The sequence below is a fragment of the Camelina sativa genome, chromosome 2, assembly GCF_030686135.1.
Source record: "Camelina sativa cultivar CO46 ecotype springtype chromosome 2, ASM3068613v1".
Classification (NCBI taxonomy): domain Eukaryota; kingdom Viridiplantae; phylum Streptophyta; class Magnoliopsida; order Brassicales; family Brassicaceae; genus Camelina; species Camelina sativa.
The window spans coordinates 11,867,147-11,888,996 of NC_141881.1; the positions used below are offsets into that span (position 1 = coordinate 11,867,147).

The 21,850-nt window shown below is 34.2% G+C and overlaps 1 protein-coding gene, 2 long non-coding RNA genes and 1 pseudogene across 3 annotated transcripts; 1 reads left to right on the top strand and 3 right to left on the bottom strand.

Annotated features, from left to right (window-relative positions):
- Positions 1-362: 362 nt before the first annotated feature.
- LOC147948474 (putative F-box protein At3g23950 pseudogene) lies at positions 363-1,692 on the bottom strand (annotated as a pseudogene).
- A 4,627-nt stretch (positions 1,693-6,319) lies between these two features.
- Positions 6,320-7,920, bottom strand: LOC104721589 (uncharacterized). Its single transcript, XR_757047.3, has 4 exons — positions 7,352-7,920; positions 7,176-7,251; positions 6,988-7,061; positions 6,320-6,631 (listed from the first exon to the last, which is right to left on the bottom strand). It is a non-coding gene; the product is annotated as an uncharacterized LOC104721589 (long non-coding RNA).
- Positions 7,921-9,939: 2,019 nt separating this feature from the next.
- On the bottom strand, positions 9,940-10,519 carry LOC147948475 (uncharacterized). Its single transcript, XR_015578412.1, has 2 exons — positions 10,269-10,519; positions 9,940-10,174 (listed from the first exon to the last, which is right to left on the bottom strand). It is a non-coding gene; the product is annotated as an uncharacterized LOC147948475 (long non-coding RNA).
- Positions 10,520-16,828: 6,309 nt separating this feature from the next.
- LOC104721603 (UDP-glycosyltransferase 79B8) lies at positions 16,829-18,412 on the top strand. Its single transcript, XM_010439630.2, has one exon. The coding sequence runs from the start codon at positions 16,976-16,978 to the stop codon at positions 18,308-18,310; it is 1,335 nt and encodes a 444-aa protein (XP_010437932.1). The 5' UTR covers positions 16,829-16,975; the 3' UTR covers positions 18,311-18,412.
- The last annotated feature ends 3,438 nt before the right edge of the window (positions 18,413-21,850 follow it).

Sequence of the window (21,850 nt, forward strand, 5' to 3'; positions counted from 1 at the left end):
AATCGTGAAAGGACAAAAAACAAAGAGAGAATTTTTTTTTTTTTTTAAGAGAGATCGTATGGCTCTTGATACCATGCAAACGTTTATAGAAGTGATGATTTTATTAACAACAAGAGTGTAGAATATATATACACGAGTACCTTGTTAGGGTATCCTATACAGAGTTATTGAGTATAATCTACTATACATATATGGAACCTTAATATACGTAATTAGTGATATCATATCTCCGTAATCAGTGATATCATATCTCCGTAATACAGGTAGCATGCTAATCCATCTCAGTCATTGGAATTGTAATTTTTTATAACTTCAGTCCAGATAGCTAAAATGACCAAAAAGTTGTTAACTAATTCATCTCATTAAGAGTTAAGACGCCAAACCACTATGGTAGAACACACCCCATCAAATGTTTCAAGACTGAGACACAAATCAATTGTATAACCAGCCATGTAAATCCTAATAAAAATGGTTTCTGTCAATACATATGAACCTGTGTATCATATCAAATAAAAGAAAAACTCAAAAACTGAAAAGAAGAAAATGACAGAAGCAAACTAAGAAACATAAATAATTAAGAAGAACGTTGAGGGAGCGGGTTTAGCCAGCGTGGGAGCACGTACGCTGAAAAGTAAAGATTGTGAACACCACCGAGAATGCCATTGACATAAATTGAGTAGATAGAGTCCATATACTCCTTGCAACCGTTAAATCTCATGATGCAACCATCCATAGCATTTTTCACCTTCTCCTCCGGTGATGACTCCTTGTAAAGCCTAAACTTGTGTGTCCTCAAGTTTAACAACACCAGAGCGTTCTCGTTTCTACTCCACAGATATATGATCTCATAGTTCAAAGGATGCATCACCACGGGAAAATAATCAGCACCGAACTCGAAATTGGTGTTGACTTTCCACGAGAGTTGCCATGCGTTAGGATGATCATCCGTAGAGATCAGCCTCCAAACCTTGATTGTAGGGACTCCATTATCCGAGAAACGTTGCAATACACCACAAATCCTACAGACGTTGTGATTGTTCTCTTGAAATGCCGAGTTTGTGGATATAATTCATAGAGATCAGGAAAAGGTATAGTATGACACACATCACTTCCATTATAGAAATCATATGATACAACATAACTCGCGTCGATGTCGCTACCAATAGAGGAAATCCAATGAAGAATCCCGTTCAAAGAAACCGAATACTTTAGTCTAGTCCACAGCATGGAACGAAGACAATGCACATTTTCAGTTTTCCACTCTCCTGTTTCGGAAGAATATATCAAAAAACTTAGATTAGCAGATATCACAAATGAGACCAATATCCACACTACCTTGTAACCCACGACAATACCCTTTTCCATCTTTGTTACCAGTCCAGTGTCGCTGAAATATATGTTCTCCTGTAACCTCACGACATCAAAAACCGTGAGATGTGGAGAAAAAGGGATTTGAACCCACTGTTGCAACAAGGGGTTTCCTACATGATACATTGGTGCACCTTCGATGGTTTCGGTATAAAGCAATACAATTCCATCCGTGCAGCTCAAGACACAAGTTTTTCTCATTGGTGTGTCGGATTTGTGATGCATGTTCAGCATGTAAGAACCTAGGGAATCCGTAAGTCCCCATCTCTTGCATCCATGGTGTCCTACAATCTCTAACGCCAGTGTTTGGTTCCTTTTGTTCATGATTGACCATGACACGGAAGAGGACGATGACGTGTTGAGTGACTCGTAGAACTCTCGGAAAAACTAATGTTGAGTGACTCGTAGAACTCTCGGAAAAACTTTCTCTAAAACTAATGTTGAGTGACTCGTATAAATATATTGTATCTAAAACTAATGTTGTATACGAGTCACTCAATATCTCTAAAACTAATGTTGAGTGACTCGGAAAAACTTTCTCTAAAACTAATGGTTTTAGTTTCTTCTTCTCCTTCTTATGTTTTATGTTTTAGAGAACAAAAACGATTCAATTCATTTTTGGATTGTTATGCAACTTTTATTTATTTATCTAGATTTTATGCTACTTTTGATACTTATACGAAATGCTTGAACTTGTCATAAGAATCTGAATATGTGTTCTAAGCTATTCTTTTGTGTAGTTAATAGTTTGTGTAGAGAATTAGAGAGATGCTTTATATATTGATATTGTTCAGGAAATTAGAGAGCAGATGGTTTTGTTGGACCCATGGTGATTCCAAATATTGTACTAGAATATGCTTAATTCAATAGAGTTTTGTTAATATAATTGAACTTTTTTTTTGTTTTGCTTCCTGAAATTTTTTATTATTTTGATTCATTTGTTGTTCTCTTAGAATTTTTTGTCCCCTTGCCATCGAGATATGTTACTAGCTGCATGCGTAGATTTCATAGAAACAAATTCTGAAGTGTTTGATTTCGATTATTGGTGTTGGTATGAGCCATGTGTTCAATTTATGAAGCATTGTTGAAAAATTAGAAAGAGATACATAAATATTAGGAAGACCTTCTTAAATGGATTTTATGAAGTATTTTTGTGGTTTATTTTTAAATAACCAGTATTATGTTTGTGATATCGTTGAAATATTTCTTTACAAGATAGTAGTATCTTGTGTCTTAGTGTTGGCTGGAAAAGTGTGTGCTATCTTGGTTGATGATGAACAACATGTTCCACGACAGAGCATCAAACTCACAGATTACTCCTGAAACAACCCGACATGTTTTTTTATATATATAATAATAAATATAATATTTAATTAAGCATCCCATACTACTTAATTAAACAATCCCAAACCACAACTCCTCATTAAACCAATAACAACCAGTATGCACAACGGAAACATACCAACAATACAAAACCAACATAACATCAATACAATAACATTCTTAACCATTCTATCCAACAACCTAGCATAACTCTATCCAATGTTCCAATAATATATCCATACATAACCAACAAAACACAAACGAGACTCTAGATCATCCTCATCCTCATCGCCATGATTCCACGTCACAAACCTGCACACCACAAACAACAATTGAGATGGGTAAGTATTATCACAAATACTTAGTGAGGCAATCCTCCCATCTATTGGGCTATACACAAGAGCAACTGAGATTCAAATGTTTAACAAACCACAAACAAACACAACAAACCATGAAACCATGCAACAGACAAGTTGGTGTCGACCGACACCAGAGTGGTGTCGATCGGCACTGACCCCAACATAGTGTCGACCGACACCCACCTGGTGTCAATCGACACCGACACCGTAGACACGTTCTGCTCAATGCCGATCATCGAATCTCTGTTTCCAATCATCTCCAATCCGTCCCAAACTCACCCAAAAGCGTTAGGAACCTATGAGAACCATAACACAACCACCACAAGCAACAACAACACCACAAACAACATAGATCAAGGAAAACATAGGAGATCTCAGGCTTAGATCAGTCATGGTCCTGCACTCACCTCTTTTGCAGAAAGTTTTGTCCCAACAACGCCGAATCCAGCACCCAAGAAGGCTTCCCCTTCGTTCCTAGCACCAGATCTCCACTCCACAAGAACAGATCTAACCAATCCAGCTTAGAATCTCCAAAATCTCCCAAGAACACTCTCTCTTCTCTCTTTTATCTTTAGAACGGCCAAAGCAACCTCTTTCCACGACTTAGGTCGAGTTTTCTCTTATATACACATTGGTTAGGAACTTCAATTGAACCAAACTAAACCAGGACGACAAATTAAAACAACCCAGTCAAACCAAAATTGATGGTGTCGATCGACACTCCTCTTGGTGTCGATCGACACCCACTCCCCAAATCTCCAATTTGGTTCGCGGATGTTACAATTCTCCCCCACCAACAAGGATTTGTCCTTGAATCCCACAGCACCGTCCATCCGCCAAGGACCTCCGTGCAACCGTCACCACGGCCCGCACATCCTCTGATCGGACTAAACACCGTCCACCAAGATTCTTTGTACCACTGTCGCAACAGCCCGCACATCTCCGTGACCCAACGGTCCACATAACCCTGACCCCACTGGTAAGCACAACCCAAAACACGAGATCAAACCCGACCTCTGAGGTCTCATCCAGTCACTATGCTCATACCCACGTTCTAGACATTATTTGCTCCCTCACTCATACATTCTCAGGTCACAACCTTTAAACTGCACCGCCTGCACTCTCAGACCGTCATCCTCGAGCCATACAGTCTCACTCTAGGATTGTCACCCTCGAGATCTCGGTACCAGGGGAACTACTCATCCCCTCCTGGGAACTAATCATCCCCTAGGAGAACTAATCATCTCCTCTGCCGCTCTCAGCGTCGCAACCCATCAAGCCCGCGGTGCACCAGGGGAACTAATCATCCCCTTAAGAGAACTAATCATCTCCCCAAGAGAACTAATCATCTCCTCCGTAGAACTAATCATCTCCCCAGGAGAACTAATCATCTTCTCATGAGCAAACAAGTCCTAACGTCTATAAGCATCTTCCGACCGGAACTATCTCTCGTGGTTCATGTAAAACATTGCAATGTCTTACCAACCACAATATTCCCTCACCGGAATATCACCACCACCATGACCACTCTTCAGGCCAACTCTAAAACATCTCAACCATTCGGGTGTCCTCACACGACCTTTCCAAAAATAGGTAAGTTCTAACTATTCATAGAACTTCCTGTTTGCAACCGCACTTTCCGTAAATAGGCAAGCTTTAACTATTCATAAAACTTCCCATTTTAGGACCTGCATATTCTCTTAGCACCAAGACATCACCAATCAAAAATCCATGAGAACTGATCATCTCATCTGTGACCACTCTTCAAGTCAACCTCTTAACATTCCCGCCACTCCAGGCATTTCAGATCCCCTTTCCAAAAACAGACAAGTCCTAACTATTCCTTAAACTTTCTATTTTTGGAAACTTTCCTTTTCTAGAACTTTCTATTTTCCTTTTGCAACGACACTTTCCATAAATAGCAAAGCTCTAACTCCCTAAACACTTTCCATATTTAGAAACTTTCTATTTATGGAACCTTTCCTTTCCAGAATCACATAATCCCTTAACCCATTCCACATCAAGATTTCATAAGAACTAATCATCTTATTAAATCTTCTCCAACAACATTGTCAGTAAATCCGCAATACGGTCATCTCGGTCTGAGCAAAACCTGTTAGCACACTCACAGCACCCGCTGGACCTCCAGCAAAACCAGTTAGCACATCGGCCACACAAGCCCCTCCAAGGCTCACAACCGCTAAAAATGGACAAATTCTAACTCCCATAAAACTTTCCATTTTTAGAACTTTCCTCTTTTGGAAACTCCCACTTATAGAAACTTCTATTTCAGGAAACTTCCCTCAACACCACCGCTTCACGGAAATTTTGTACCCCGAACACCACCTTATCTTGTTAAACAGTGGCACTCCAGCCACCCTGGACGAAGTAAGTGTCCAACTTAACTTCCCAGAAATCCCTTTCCAACACATCCACTTTAACAAATCACCACCAACAGTATTTCCCGATACCGGCGTGATCCACCACTTTCCAACAAGAACACTCTCTCTTCTCTCTTTTCTCTTTAGAATGGCCAAAGCAACCTCTTTCCACGACTTAGGTCGAGTTTTCTCTTATATACATTGGTTAGAAACTTCAATTGAACCAAACCAAACCAGAACAAAGAATTAAAACAACCTAGTCGAACCAAAATTGATGGTGTCGATCGACACTCATCTTGGTGTCGATCGACACTTACTCCCCAAATCCCCAATTTGGTTCGCGGATGTTACAACTCCAATATGATTAAATTTATGCATTGAGTTGTTTTCTAAACCATTATAAGACTTATGCACGAACACTTAAAAGATGTAAATCTTTCAACTCTTATTTTTATGAACACCATCCTGAATTTCAAGGACTCATTCCTGAATATTATTGAATCCTTCCTAAATTTAAGTAAATGTGTTTCTAAATCTTTTTTTTTTGGTGTGTTTTGCTTTAGTGTGTCAAATTTTATGCATTGAATTGTTTTCAACCATTGTTAGATTTACATGAACACTTTAAAAATGTAAATCTTTCAACTATTATTTTTTATGAATACCATCATGAAATCAAAGATTCATTCCTGAATATATCTGAATCCTTATTAAATTAAAAGAAATGTGTTTCTAAATCTCTTTTATGTGTGTTTTGCTTCAATGTATCAAATATTAGAATATTACTCCATTAGTGAAGAGAAATTGTTTCATTTTTGTGCACATCCTATTGTTAAGAAACTCAAACTTTTTAATGAAAGTCATCATAAAATTCAAGAAATCCTTCCTAAATTTCGTAGAATCCTTCCTTAATTCATAGATTACTTCGTGAAGTTCAATAATAATTAAAGCAAAGTGCTAATAAAAACATGCGACACTGTTAGAAGCATCATACAAGTACCAAAAGAATCTATAAATGTTTCACAAGCATCATACATGTTTAAACAAAAGTTAAAGTAAAGCTGGATAAAGGAACATAGACTTATGAAATGTTGACACACTCCTTCAAGATATCCAAACCATACTTGCATCTTCTGTCTTCAACAGATATATCACGTAGCTTGGAGATGAACTAGGTGGTGATGAATTATCTTGGCTAGCCACCTTAAAGCAGTAACTCTCAAGGTTCAATAGTAATAAATTAAACAAAACAATCCATAACTTAGTGTCGTTAGGAGTGAGTATAGCAATAGATTTCTGAATCACACATACAATAAACAAATCCATATATCTTTAAGCAGGAGAATTCAAATCAATGTTTATACACACACATCCTCAATTCCTAATTCTGATCTAGAACACCGCTAATCAAAGCCACACCCGTTCAAACAATTGCAAACAAATCATGTAAATTTGGAAATTCTCAAAGCTACCTCAGCAAAATCAATGTTTTGATTTAGTTTTTGTATATGTGTGTGTGATTTAACTGTTTATAAGAGACTGTTCATAAATTTAGGTACCTCTTCAGCAACTAAGTACAGTGGTTCAGGGTGAAGTTCTCTCTTTAATACATGACTGATCACAGCTTGGGATCCTGCATTTATCAATAAGTTTGGTCAATTAGGACTGGTTTGATTGGACCAGGTTGACCGGTATTTTCATGCAAAATCAGAACCGATTGACAAAAGAATTGTGGGATTGAATTAACCATAATCAGCAGCTGTAACTGGACTTTTATCAGATTTTGACCGTACGTCAGATTGCAACAGAGACTTCTGCACTTCCTGGTCAACCCACAATTCCAAAAGAAAAAGAAAAATCTGTCTTTAAGAAAGCTTTCTTTATAAGTTAGTATCTAATAGATAGACATATGTGATTACTAACCGCAGCAAGAGAGACGGCTTTCTTAGCCGCAGCAAGAGAGACGGCTCCTTCTCATAAGTCATCGAAACAAGAAAAAAAGTAAACAAAAGAAGAAGAAGATGACTTTATTAATCGGGTCATGTGTTCATATATTATTCCCTATATATAACCGAGTTTGGTGGAAGTTTCAACACATATTCGTAAGAAGATGCACTTGTTATATATTAATCAAGACCTATGATTTCTATAATCAACCAATATAAATCAGTAGGCATATGTAATGTAGCTGTAACAACTGTTGATACGTGTAGAAAATATCATAACCGAATATATTCATTTGGAATCGAAATAACGAATATAGCAACATCTCAATACGAAATACGAATCATATAAACTCAACATCTCAATACTAAAAATAGGAAGCTAAGAGAAAAAACGAGTGGCTCTAAGTGTCTAACAAAAAAATTAACAGTTCTACTATATTTCTGTTTTACTTTTAGAAGTTTGCTTTAAGTTGTTGCAACTTACAACTTCCAAGTTCTTTAAGAACTCACACTAAATAGAAACGTAAAACCAACTTTTTTTTGGTTAATTAAAAACAAACTAGACCACACAGATATATAAACTCCATCAAGAGTACACAAATCATCAAACACAACACAGCTTGCAATCATAATCTCAACCTTTTCACTTCTTCTTGGATATCTTGATACACATCTTGTATCCAGACCCAGTCGGGTTTATCAGGATCCACAAAACCAGCTGGTTGCTTCATGTAAACCGTTTCTATAAGATCCCCATGAAGAAAGGCGTTTTGGACATCCATCTGCTTAATGTCCTACTGCATCTTAGTTGCCAAATCAAGAACAGCTCGAACCATAGCTGTTTTGACAACAGGACTATAAGTCTCCAGGTAATCAATCCCTTCTTGATTATATCCCTGTGCTACTAGTCTAGCTATAAGCTTTTGTAGTGAACCATCAGCATTAAGCTTAGGTCTAAACACCCATTTGCTACCTAACACATTCATGTCAGGCGTAGGAGGAGTTAAAGACCAGGTGTTGGCAGCTTTGCAGTTCGTTATTTCTTCTCCCATTGCACTAGTCCAGCCTGGATGTTTCAGTGCTTCTGCGACAGTCTTGGGTTCCGGGTAAGCAACTTTGTGAGATAGCAGAGCAAATCGTGGATTTGGTTTACGAATCCCATCCTTTAACCGAGTTACCATTTTATGACTAGGTTGAACTTCAGGAGTAGGATTTGCTTGAGTTATGTCTATGAACCTGAAGAACTCGAGACTGAGGCTGTGACAGATTTCTGATCCGACAATGTTGGAGATGCAACTGGTGAAGCATGTGACGATGTTAGAGAGGTATTGTCACTTTGAACAGTTATAGGCGATCTAGGAGTTTGAACTGAAGTTTGAATAGGCGTATTAACACTGGATTCAATTACAGGTGTAACCGAAGGTGTTGGAGCCACTGAGACGTCAGAGTTTGGAGGCAGCGTAGGAGGCACTGTCGAAGTTACTGGAACATTGCAAGGTGAAGATTGCTCAGGAGTATCCATCCCGATGGGAGAAGAAGGAAAGCTGGTGCCTATAGAAGCAGGATCACAGCCTGTCGTACACCCATGACTTTCCTCCTCTCTCTCGGTAGACACTCCTAAAGGCTGACTTCTTTGAGAACTTGTTGTTGGTAAGGGTGGAAAATCTTGAGATGTGAACAAAGGTCTGATAGTAGATTCATTAGTGCTCTTACTAATTGATCCCTCTATCTGATCTGATCTTGGTTCAGGGAAACTTTTATACCAAGCAGCCATTAGAGGCGTACACTGACGTTGATTACCAGACGAGAGAGTTGAGAAAGGAAATGCTTCCTCATCAAAGATAACATGACGACTGATTTAGACACGTCTAGTTGATGGAAGTAAGCATCTGTAACCTTTATACTTTTCATTATATCCAAGAAACACACACTTCAATGACCATGGATCAAACTTTGTTGTTGCATAATCACGAAGTGTCGGATAACAGGCACAACAGAAGACCCTGAGTGCAGTAAAGTTTGGAGCCTGACCTGTGAGAACTTCATAAGGACTACGGTTGTTATCCAGAGCTGTAGTAGGTAGAAGATTATCAGAAAATTTGCAGTGAAGAATGCTTCTACCCAATATCTCTGAGGTACGGTTCTTTGAAACATCATTGATAGTCTAAGTTCCACAATATGTATGTGCTTTCTCTCAGCTAATCCATTTTGCTGTGGTGTATATGGACAGAAGATAAGTTGTTGGATACCATGCTTCTTGAGGTGATTTACAAACTGATTACTTGTGAATTCTCCACCACCATCACACTTAAAGGTACCAATTTTATGTTTATATTGATTTTCCACTAGAGCTTGAAAACTGTAGAAGGTTTGAAGGAAATCTGACTTGAGCTTGAGAGGATAAAACCAACAGAACTTTGAGTAATTGTCAATAAAGATCACATAGTATTTGAAACCTTGAACTGACATTATTGGTGAAGGACCCATAGATCTGTATATGTGTTATGTGTGTGTGTATATGTGTTTTGTTTTTGTAAATTGATTTTGATTTTGTTAAAATCAATATCTTGTAAACACACATATCTTTTAAATTTTCAAAATCATGTAAATTCTCAAAACAAATCACAAAATCAAAATTCTCAAATCAATGTTTCTCATCTCAAATCCGATAAATCGTTATCAATAGTCTCGTCCTCATCTTCAAACTTAAAAGCACCGTCACAATTATCTCCCGATAATTCATCACCCACGCAAAACACTGAACCTTCCTCACCCATCACGAATCCACAAAAAAAGAACCCTAATCCACACAAACACACACACAGAGAGCTGGCAATGAAACGAATTCAGAAATTTAACAGATCGAAGGTGAAGAAAAGAGAAGCTTTTCTCACCCGACGTCATTTCGGTATGTGTGATTAATGAGTACATCACCACAGAGATTCAGAAAGTAAATGGCGTAAGCAGCCATTGAGATCTTAGATCCATGGAGATTGTATAAATAGGGACTCTGACGACAAGGAACGGTGGAGAAGGTGATCTTCGGCGATGACAAGAGAGATGAAGATATATTCTCTATTTTTCATAAAATTAAAATTATTTATTTATATTAATTTGTGCTAAACTTAGATCAGTGTTATTGAAGGTATTCTTCATTAGTTTTTCCATCTAATATATCTCACTTTCTTAGGGGTGTGGCCTGGACCAAAAACATTAAAAGGTGGACCAAAACATGGCCTGGGCCAAAGTCATAAAAACGTGGACCAAAACTTGTGTCATGAACATTAAAACTTAAATCGTGGACCAATACCATAATAGCGTGTAACCAACGGAACGTCATGGACTTGAAAATTGAGATTTGCCTATATTTGATCGTGTACATATATAAATGTCATAGACATACTATATATATATATATATATATATTAAGAAGGTATAAAGATAAAATAAAAATTAAGAAGGGTTTTTGTTTAGGGATTTTACGATGAATATAAACAGAAAAATATGGAATAAGCAATTGATATATCAATCTACAAAATGTTGGGCTACAGGAAATCTCAGGTTATCATGGATTGATTTATGCTAGGAAATTAGATGAGGAAATCTCTATGATTTACTGTACATGAACTACAAAACACTCGATTTTCTTGTGGTAAATCGACTACTTGTGCCTAGCAACTTAGTTACTCAACAATATATCGCATGAAACTTTGAAATTATACAACCTTGATTAATAGGTTCGATTATGGTTCGTTAAGTTTTACAATTCAACTGACACAAGTTGTAACACGTTCATCCAAGTTAATGCAAACGACTTTACAACACTTACGATGCGTAAAACGACTAGGATTTTTTTCTTTCTTTTTGGGAAAAAAACGACTAGGATCAATCACAAGTTAACTAGTTAAGCAAATATGTATTAAAATAGAACAAAGAAATAAGATGAACAAACCCGGATCTAAATAGCCCTAGTTTAACAATCGATGGATCCTTTTTTCTTTTATCAACAAATTGACTACGCTTTGTTGCTTGAAAAAATACGAAATCGGATAAGTGCGTAGACAGGAAGGTTCTTATCATACGGAGGAAGATTGCAGCTAATAAAATCGGTTCTTATGAGTATAACAAACTTTTGGTTTTCTGCTTTTCGTCTTCCAGGGAAATGCATGAAAGAGATTGAGAAATTATGTTCTGCTTTCCTATGGAGTGGTCCGGACCTCAACTCTCATCAAGCCAAGGTCGCTTGGTCTGATGTCTGTTCCCCCAAAAGCGAGGGAGGGCTTAGTCTTCGCTCTCTCAAAGAGACTAACATTGTCTGCGGTTTGAAACTTATCTGGAGATTACTATCACAAAACTCACTCTGGGGGCAATGGGTACACACTTACCTTATTCGCCACGGCTCTTTTTGGGACATTGCAGCATCCCCATCGCAGGGCTCCTGGATGTGGCGAAAGTTGCTTAAACTTCGTGGTTTAGCAAAAAGTTTCCACCGCAAAGACATTCAAAATGGTCGATCCACTTCATTCTGGCACGATCAGTGGTCTTCTTTGGGAACACTTCATGATCTGTTAGGACACAGGGGGTGTATTGATCTCGGGAGAACATCGGATGTGACTGTGGCATCAGTAATATCAACGCACCGCAGCAGAAGACGTAGAGTCAATATTTTGAATCTTGTTGAAGCAGAAATTGCTCTGGTTAGAACAAAAATGAAACCGCATCTCGAGGATCTGCACCTCTGGAAATGGAGAACAGGTTTCAAGCCACGATTCTCGACTTGTGATACTTGGCAACAGCTGCGTTCAGCAACACCGAAATGTGCATGGACGAAGGGGGTATGGTTCTCCCAGGCTACCCCAAAGTTCGCTTTTATCACATGGTTTTGTATGCTTAATAGACTTTCAACAGGTGACTGAATGTTGAAGTGGAACTCGTCAATTGATTCATCATGCCCTCTTTGCAATGACCCACTGGAAACAAGGAACCATTTCTTCTTCTAATGCCCATACTCTCAGCAGATTTGGTGTAAGTTATCCTCTGGTTTCCTTGGAACATATGCTACATCAGACTGGGATGAAATCACAAATTTCATCTCAACTTCTACTCTGGCGCGGACTCCCCTGCTATTTTTGCGATACACACTCCAGGCTACGGTTTATACAATATGGCGAGAGAGGAATAATCGCAAACATGGCGAAGCTCCAAGCCCTGTAACTCGGCTAGTGAAACAGATCGACAAGACTATCAGAAATAGGCTCCTTCTCCTCTTGAATTCGGGAAATCGGCAATATGAAGACATCCTTATGCTTTGGTTTGAAACGAGCTCATAATGTAATCTCTCATTTGTGACTCTTTTCATCAATATGAAGACATCCTTATGCTTGTTGTGAAGAAATGGTTTTTTTTAATGAATAAAATTTTTACATTCATTCAAAAAAAAAAAAAAAAATTAATGTCTAGAGTTATTACATGTCTTTTCCTTTGACTCAAAATAGTACCTTTTCAAAGTTAACTCTAGGAGTTATTTGACTCAAAAATTAATGTCTAGAGTTATTTGACTCAAAAATTAATGTCTAGAGTTATTACACTATATGCAGAATTTTATTGAGATTTTTATTAACTTTATGTATTTTATGATGATTCAAAGTAATTAAAAATAAAATCAAGTAAAGATGATAGAAGAGTTTTAAAAATCACAGAATCTTCTAACTATTTATATTATTAATTGTGGAATATTATATGGATATTTCTAATTTTTTTATTTAATATTAAAATCTTTAATTTTGTTTGGTTATATGGATTGTAATTTTTTTTTTTGTAAAGTTGTTTTGGATATGGATATAAGCTGTCATAGATGGTAATTTTTTTGAAAATTATGAAAATTTATTTAAAATTTTTATTTTAAAATATTAGTATAGATGTTATCAAGTTAAATAAATCATTCTATGATTCTTTTAATACATTAAAAACCCTATATGTCACTACCTTTAGCAATTTTGTCTCCGAACTTAAAAAATGCATGTCAATGATAAGAAATAAAAAATAATATAACTCGTTTTCGCACCCGTTAAATTTGTAAATCTCAGTCTAAATCCATATTATAAAATTTTGAAAATCTAATATATGTGAACGTATAAATAATGTATATAAGATACATATAAAGTGAAAATACTTGGGTTCACCCCTAGGGGTGAACCTTTTACTCATCCCCTTATAAAATAAGAAAATAAAATGTGTATACATCATTGTAAAATAAAAAATCCAAACCGCTATTTTATAAACCCAAACCGATATATAATTTTATTATAATTGTAAATTTTAATCTCTAACCATATCATTTGTAAACCCAAACTGAAATATAATTTCGTTCTAATTGTAAAATCTAAATCCTAACCAGCTCATTAGTAAATCCAAACCGGCATATAATTTTGTTCTAATTGTAAAATCTAAATCATAATCACCTTATTTGTAAATCCAAAATGATATATAATTTCGTTTTAATTATAAAATCTAAACTCTAATCACTTTATTTGTAAACCCAAACCGACATATAATTTCTTTCTAATTCTAAAATCTAAACCCTAATTCTCATTTACAAACTCAAACCGATATATAACTTCGTTTAATTGTAAAATCTAAACCAAGCCAATTTTTAACTCTCCTTAATTAAAAATATACATAATTTGTTTCTTTAGTTTTTTGTTGCTTTTTAATTTAATTTTGATTTATTTTTTAAATGAAATATTAGATTGAAGATTCTGATTGGCTAGAGAGGAGAGGTGAGTACAAGTACTTTTCCATATAAAGGTCTTATTGAATATTATTTTGAGAATTTGTTAGAAATGCCTTTTTTGAGATACCCTTTTCAAAAATATCTTTTTTTTGTTGAACATTTTCATTTTTCATTTTGAAAAATGACATAGAAAAAGGGCATTTTTGAAAATCTCCCAATTATTTTTGACTTTATAGGATTAATTTAGTGAAAATATACTAGTTTGACACAAATTTGACAATTAATTGCTAGATTAACACTCCATCCTATCCAATAACTAGAACGACACAATTTTTAGGTAAAAAGACTAAAAACCCATGAATTTTTGTTTTAAACTTTTTTTATTGAGAAAACGAAAAAACAGTATAATATTTAATATTTTGATTTAAAAATATAATTAATGAAAAATAGAAAATGATCAAAAATATTATGTTTATTTTTTAATATAATTTATAAAAATAAAATATGATTTAAAATATAATATATAAAAATAATATCTAAAAAGATGTTTATAAAAATATATGTATGATATGATTTAAAAATATGAAGTTTAAGATTATATAGTTTCAATAAGTTTTATTAAAAATATAATGTATAAAATTATAACTAAAAAATAATGCATATAAAAAGTATTAAAATAAGATTTGTGAAAATATAATATAATATATAAAAATATGATGTTAATTTTTTAATATGATTTAGGAAAATTAAATGTATAAAATATGCTTTAAATATATGAGTTTAAAAATTTGATTCATAATATGATTTATAAAACATATAATTAATAAAAATATGACTGAAAAATATAACTTAAAACAAATCTGTTGTCACTATATTTACATTTTACATCTAATAAATCTGTTATCAAACACCGGATTTTAGAAGGAAACAAAAAAACTGTCATAACGTAAACAGATCTGCCATAACATATGGTATTTACATAGGTCATTTTAGCATTTTTTAAAAAACATTATAAATATGTTATCAAATGACAGATATTTGGTTTAATTAAAAAATCTGTCGTAACTTAAAACAAATCTGTTATCACTAGAGGTCAACCTAATAATTATTTTTCTGTAAAAAAATCTGTCATGTTACGATAGACTTTTAATAAAGAAAATAAATCTGAAACAACTGTGGAAAATAAATTTGCCAGATATTTTACAAATCTATCATATGTTGTGAAAGTTTGTGGTGTTTTTATAAATAAGTCTGTCGTGAAAAATAAATCTGTCATAACTGTAGTGAAAAAAATCTGTTGTCCAAAATAAGTCTATCATACAAAATAAATCGGTTGTGCAAAAACAAATCTGTCATACACAAACAAATATGTCACAACTAGTCTAGTAGACTTTTGAAAATATTTTGGTTTTCTTAAAAACAATTTGGGAGAGTAAAGTTGACTTCATTTTTTTCCTAACAAAGCAAAAGGGGAATTTTAGGTACAAATAATAACTCATCTAACCCTCATATTTTATGAGTTACTTTAGTAATTAACCTCTTAATTGTAAAAAATGATGATTTAGATGGTTTTTGTTTGGAGAATTTGTTAAAAATGCCCCTTTTGATATACTCCTTTTCAAAAATACCCTCTTTTCAGGCCATTTTTATTTATGCCCTCTTTCAATTTTTAATGACCATTTTACCCTTAGATGAAAATTATTTTATTCAATAAAAAGAAAAACAAAATTTTCCCGCCAAAAAATTTCCGACATATTTTCCCGCCAAAAATTTTTCAAAAAAATTTTCCCGCCAAAATTTTTTTTGTCAAAAAACTTTTGATAAAAAATTTCGAAAAAAAAAAATTTTCCCGCCAAAAATTTTCCCGCCAAAAAAAATTTACAAGGTTTTTAAAAGGTTTTATAAGGTTTCTACCTTATAAAAGCCTTATAAACACCTTGTAAAGGCTTTTACAAGATTTTTTAAAGAGTTTTAAAAGGTTTTTTAAACAACTTGTAAACGCTTTTACAAGATTTTTAAAAGGTTTTTAAAAGGTTTTAAAAAGTTTTTAAAAGGTTTTTAAAAGGTTTTCAAATGGTTTTTAAAAGGATTTTTAAAAGGTTTTTAAACACCTTCTAAACCCTTTTACAATGTTTTTAAAAACCTTGTAAAAGTTTTTATAAAATTTTTAAAAGGTTTTTAAACACCTTTTAAATGCTTTTAAAAAGTTTTTAAAAGCGTTTACAAGGTGTTTAAAAACCTTTTAAAGCATTTACAAGCTTTTTAAAGGCATTTACAAGGTTTTTAAAAGCGTTTACAATGTGTTTTAAAAACCTTTTAAAAACCTTGTAAACGCTTTTAAAAGTTTTTTAAAAGCATTTACAAGGTTTTTAAAAGGTATAAATTTCAATATTTTTGACGGGAAAATTTTTCGATTTTGGCGGGAAATTTTTTTTTTTTTTGGCGGGAAAAATAATTTTTTCGGGAAAAATTTTCGATTTTGGCGGGAAAAAAAATTTTGGCGGGAAATTTTTTTGGCGGGAAAATATTTTCGATTTTGATGACTGTACATTCTTGCTGTCACTCAAAAAGGGTAATTTGGTCATTTTGTATATAAAGAGGGGTAGTTTTAAAAATGGTCAACATGAAGAGGTATTTTTAAAAAGATATATTAAAAAAGGGGCATTTTTGAGAATGCCCCTTTTGTTTGAGCAAAATAAAAGAAGAGGCTTTTTTGTTTTAGAGACGTGTGCTTCTGTAGTCCACTATGTTCTAACTAAATATCCCAATTCATTAAGCCAGTCTCCAAGTTCATATAAGGGTGTTTCACTGCGAAGAAGCAGATACTTCTAACAAATTGTTTTGTGTTTTAACAATTTGGGAAAGGAAATGGAGCCAAAGTTCCATGCTTTTATGTTCCCGTGGTTTGCTTTTGTTCATATGATTCCCTTTCTACATCTTGCAAACAAACTAGCTGAGAAAGGTCACCGGGTTACATTCTTGCTGCCTAAGAAAGCTCAAAAACAGTTGGAACATCACAACTTGTTCCCAGACAGTATTGTCTTTTACCCACTCACAGTCCCTCATGTCAATGGCCTCCCCGCTGGTGCCGAGACAACCTCGGATATCGCAATCTCTAAGGACAACTTCTTGTACGAAGCCTTGGATCTCACTCGCGATCAGGTTGAAGCTGCGTTCCGTGCTTTGAGACCGGATTTGATCTTCTTCGATTTTGCTCACTGGATTCCAGAATTGGCTAAAGAGCATATGATCAAGAGTGTGAGTTACATGATAGCATCTGCTACAGCTGTAGCTCATTCACATGCCCCTGGTGGTTTATTAGGTGTTCCCCCACCGGGCTATCCTTCATCGAAGGTGTTCTTTCGTGGAAACGATGCTCATACCATATCTACCTTCTTCGAGAGAGTTTGTCATCAGCTCACTACTGGTTTTAAGAACTGTGATGTCATTGCACTGAGGACATGCAAAGAAATCGAAGGCAAATTCTGCGACTATATATCGAGTCAATACCAAAAGAAGGTTCTCTTGACTGGTCCAATGCTCCCTGAGCTAGACACAAGTAAACCACTAGATGAACACTGGAGCCAATTTCTGAGCGGGTTCCCACCGGGATCAGTAGTGTTTTGTGCACTTGGCAACCAGACTGTTCTTGAGAAGGATCAATTCCAAGAACTCTGCTTAGGGTTGGAGCTGACAGGGTTACCCTTTCTTTTAGCGGTAAATCCACCCAGAGGATCATCGACGGTCCAAGAAGGGTTACCAGAAGGGTTCGAGGAGCGGGTGAAGGGGCGTGCTGAGGTTTGGGGAGGTCGGGTGCAGCAACCTTTGATATTGTCTCATCCATCAGTAGGCTGCTTTGTGAACCATTGCGGTCCCGGAACGATATGGGAGTGTCTGATGACTGATTGCCAAATGGTTTTAATTCCTTATATAGGTGATCAAGTTCTCTTCACAAGGTTGTTGACCGAGGAATTTGAGGTCTCTGTAGAAGTGCCGAGGGAAAAAACAGGATGGTTTTGGAAAGAGAGTTTAAGAGATGCGATCAAGTCTGTGATGGATAAAGAGAGCGACGTCGGGAAGCTAGTGAGGAGTAACCACGCCAAGTTGAAGGAGATTCTTGTTAGTCCTGGACTATTTGCTGGTTACGTGAATAACTTTGTTGAGGCATTGGCTGATTTAATCAGTGTCAAGAAACATGATTAGACCTAAAATTATGTCTTGTACGATTGGAGAGTCAAAATTAATTATATGTTTATGATGGAGATTGGTAATGATATTAAATCAATATTTTAGTTCGGTTGAGAATTGAGGTGCTTAATTTTTAGAAATTTTGGTTTACCAATAATAATTTTTATAAGTATAATTAAAAAAACTTAAAAGCACTTGTAATTACGTAGCAAAAGTTCCAAATTTGTTCACTTTTTTTTTTAATATAATTTTTAAGTTGATTGGGTTGAATAATTTTTTTTACTCTTTTATCTCAAAAGGTACAAACTAGATAAATGTTTATTGAACTCTTTTAAATTCTTCATTTAAGCCACCACTCTTAATAAGTTTATCTTTCTTACTAATAAGCTGAAATATTTAAACAGTTGTTTAAAAATTATGCATGGGAAATACAAAATGCCATGCACGTTTTGTCAAAACCAAATTGTTTAAAAATTATGGATGGGAATTCTGGTTCTTTAAATTCAGACAATGATCAATCGATTTTATTAGGCCGATTCTAGAACTGGCAACTCGGACAATTAGGGAAGTTTAGTCGAGCTACTTACGATATTTCAATCAAATATGTCTACACAATTCGAAATTCTACCTACCGCAGGCCACAACCGCCGAAAGACATGCATTACTATTAAATTGTCTAAATTCAGAGTGGTCCATGGCTCAACTTTGCATAGTTCAACATTCAATCAACGATGTTTGAAACTCAATTAAAGCTTCTTTACGATAAGGAGGAAATGTGAGTTACGAGGATTTTATTTCCGATGGGAATTTTGTTTTGGAAGCATTGAATTAATTTAATGTTGATTTAAAAGTATGAACGGTGATGTTTAGAACACTTAACAAGTGACAACGTGCTCTAAAAAGGATGGGTGTGGGTGAGAAATCACGTCGATAATAATCATGAAGGGTCCATCACCATTTGTTGCACCAATATGCCGCCATTCATGTACACTTATCATCAGAACCGACTCATAAAATATTGGGGCCACAATCCTAAAATAATGTAGGGCCGATTTTTTGGTGAACCAAACAAAAATAAGCCTGTTAGGAGCACAAAAATCGAATTGAGAAAATATGCAAATTATATTTAAATTAACGAAATTAGAAACAAATTACAACAACATAATATAAAGCATCAAATAAATCACGGAGGCAAAATATGATATCTCTTTCCTTAATTCAATAAATTGGCCGTAAGTGCTTCCGGACAATCACGATTTATGAATCCCAGGATACAACCGATCACGAACTATTACAATAGCACACCAGTAATAGAACTCAAGCAAACAGATCTAGTTATACTTTCGAGACTACTAAACTAAAAACTTACTTGGACTAAGCAAGGAAAAGGGAGAGAGAGATCTTCAGAGGAAAGAGTGTTTGTGTTTTTGTGTGTGAAAAATAATGAGAGATTATGCCTCTATATATAGTGGAAGGAGGGAGGTCTCAAGAAAATATTCACTGAATATTCTCGGAGTACTGCCCAAGTTTGCTTGGAGTTCACACCATGTCTTTCCAAAAAATTAAATGAGCCTACAGCAGTCTCAAGAGACAAAAAGCCGAAAAGCCCAAAAGCCCAAGAGACCACAGCCCACGTCCACGACCAGCCCGCCCCGCGTCCAGTCTTGAGTCATCAAGTGTTTGATTGGAAATTTATGTCCTGATGACTTACAGAAATTAAATCATTAACTAATAGAAACCAATCACAAATCCGAACTCACTTGAATTCTCGGAGATGCAAAGAAAAACCAAAAAATTTCTTAATTTGATATCAAGAAAAAAATGTTGAGAAGGTGAATCATCATCTTACACAATAGAAAATAAGATGAAACTTCTTCAAACAATCTAGTCGCAGTTATCGAACAATGGAAACACTAATCTGAAAAAGATAAAATTTAAATTAGAAACACTATTTCGTTGCGATAGAACGATGGATCAAGGACATGCAAACGAACAACATTTGATCGATGTTGCTGCAGGTTTATGTCTCCAACGAGAGGCAAACAAACACGTCCATAACAATGTCAACACTATAACAAAATTTTCATTATATTTTCTATGTTAAGAGAGGCAAAGAGTTGTACAATTTTAGACATCTTTTAGTAGTCTCTCTCTCAAGCCAAATTGATTATACCTTTGCTGGTATATATAGTCACATGTCTTTTTTCATATCTTATATAATATGAGAATGTTTTCTCTTAACTTTGCATAAAATGACGACATTTGGCAGCGTATATATTTGACACATGTCTTCACTTCTCAATTATTAAATTTTTTTTTCTCAAAATTACATACATTATTTTTCATTTTCAGTAAATTTAAATGATATTTCTGTACTAAAAAATATATTAACATTTATATATGCAATGTCTTTTTAGTAATTATATATAGAGATCATTTATCAATATTTTATATGATTAAGATAATATTATAATTTCGCATAGTTATCATTTATAAATATTTTATATAATTACCATAACATTATAATTTTGCAACTAAGGAAAAACTAAATATTAATATTATAATTTTGGAAAAAATAAATTTCCAATAATTAAAGATTTGAATATTAATATCATAATTTTGAAACAATATAATGTGATGATTATTAATTTGTTTTTCAAATTTCAAGCTATAAAGAATATTATAATATTATAATAATTATTTGTTGACAAAAAAATCATAATATTTGTTTCACAGTTTTTGTGCCAAGAGATCAAATTAATTTATTCTAAAATAATTTAAAGATATCAAAACATTATGATATTTTATTTGTCTTTAATAGTAATCATTAACACAATTTATTGCATATTAATTTTTTTAAAATGTAACTCTCATGATGTTTGAAAAAATTTAGAAACAAATCTTTCATCATATGAATACACTTTAATGTATTAACTTCCGTACAATTTGTGTTTTACAAAAAAAAAAAAAAAAACATAGACAAAACATATGGTATATTTATTCTTTGAAATGTAACCATAACTCCCATCATGTTTGACCAAAAAAAAACTGAAAAACCTCTCATACTACTAAAAATTTATCTATAAATAGATAGACAAAATCTTCACCAAACATCATATTCTACCTCTCACATAATTTTCTAAATTTTTTTATATTTAACTTTTTTTTTTATGTGACATTTGTAGGTTTTGAAATAAATAAGTTGAGTCGAAATTTTGGAGCATATATAGAAGTGTCCATGTGAAACGTAGTTATTCATTAGAAATAATTAGATGAAGAAGGTCTTGGGGCATACCACATTCTCACTTGTAAATGTTGGTAAATGTTGTTTCAAATGCCTATTTTGTAATTTTTTTTTCTTTTGATCCGTTTGATAAATTTTTAATATAAAAAGTTAGTTTTAGATCATAATTCATAAATCCTATTATATATTACTCAGAATATTTATGCTACTTATTACCCATGCTACTTATTACCCATGAAAATGAGTTTAAACAAATATTAACTGTTTCGAACTATTACTTTAAAATTGTTCCTTAACGTTACAACCGTGTT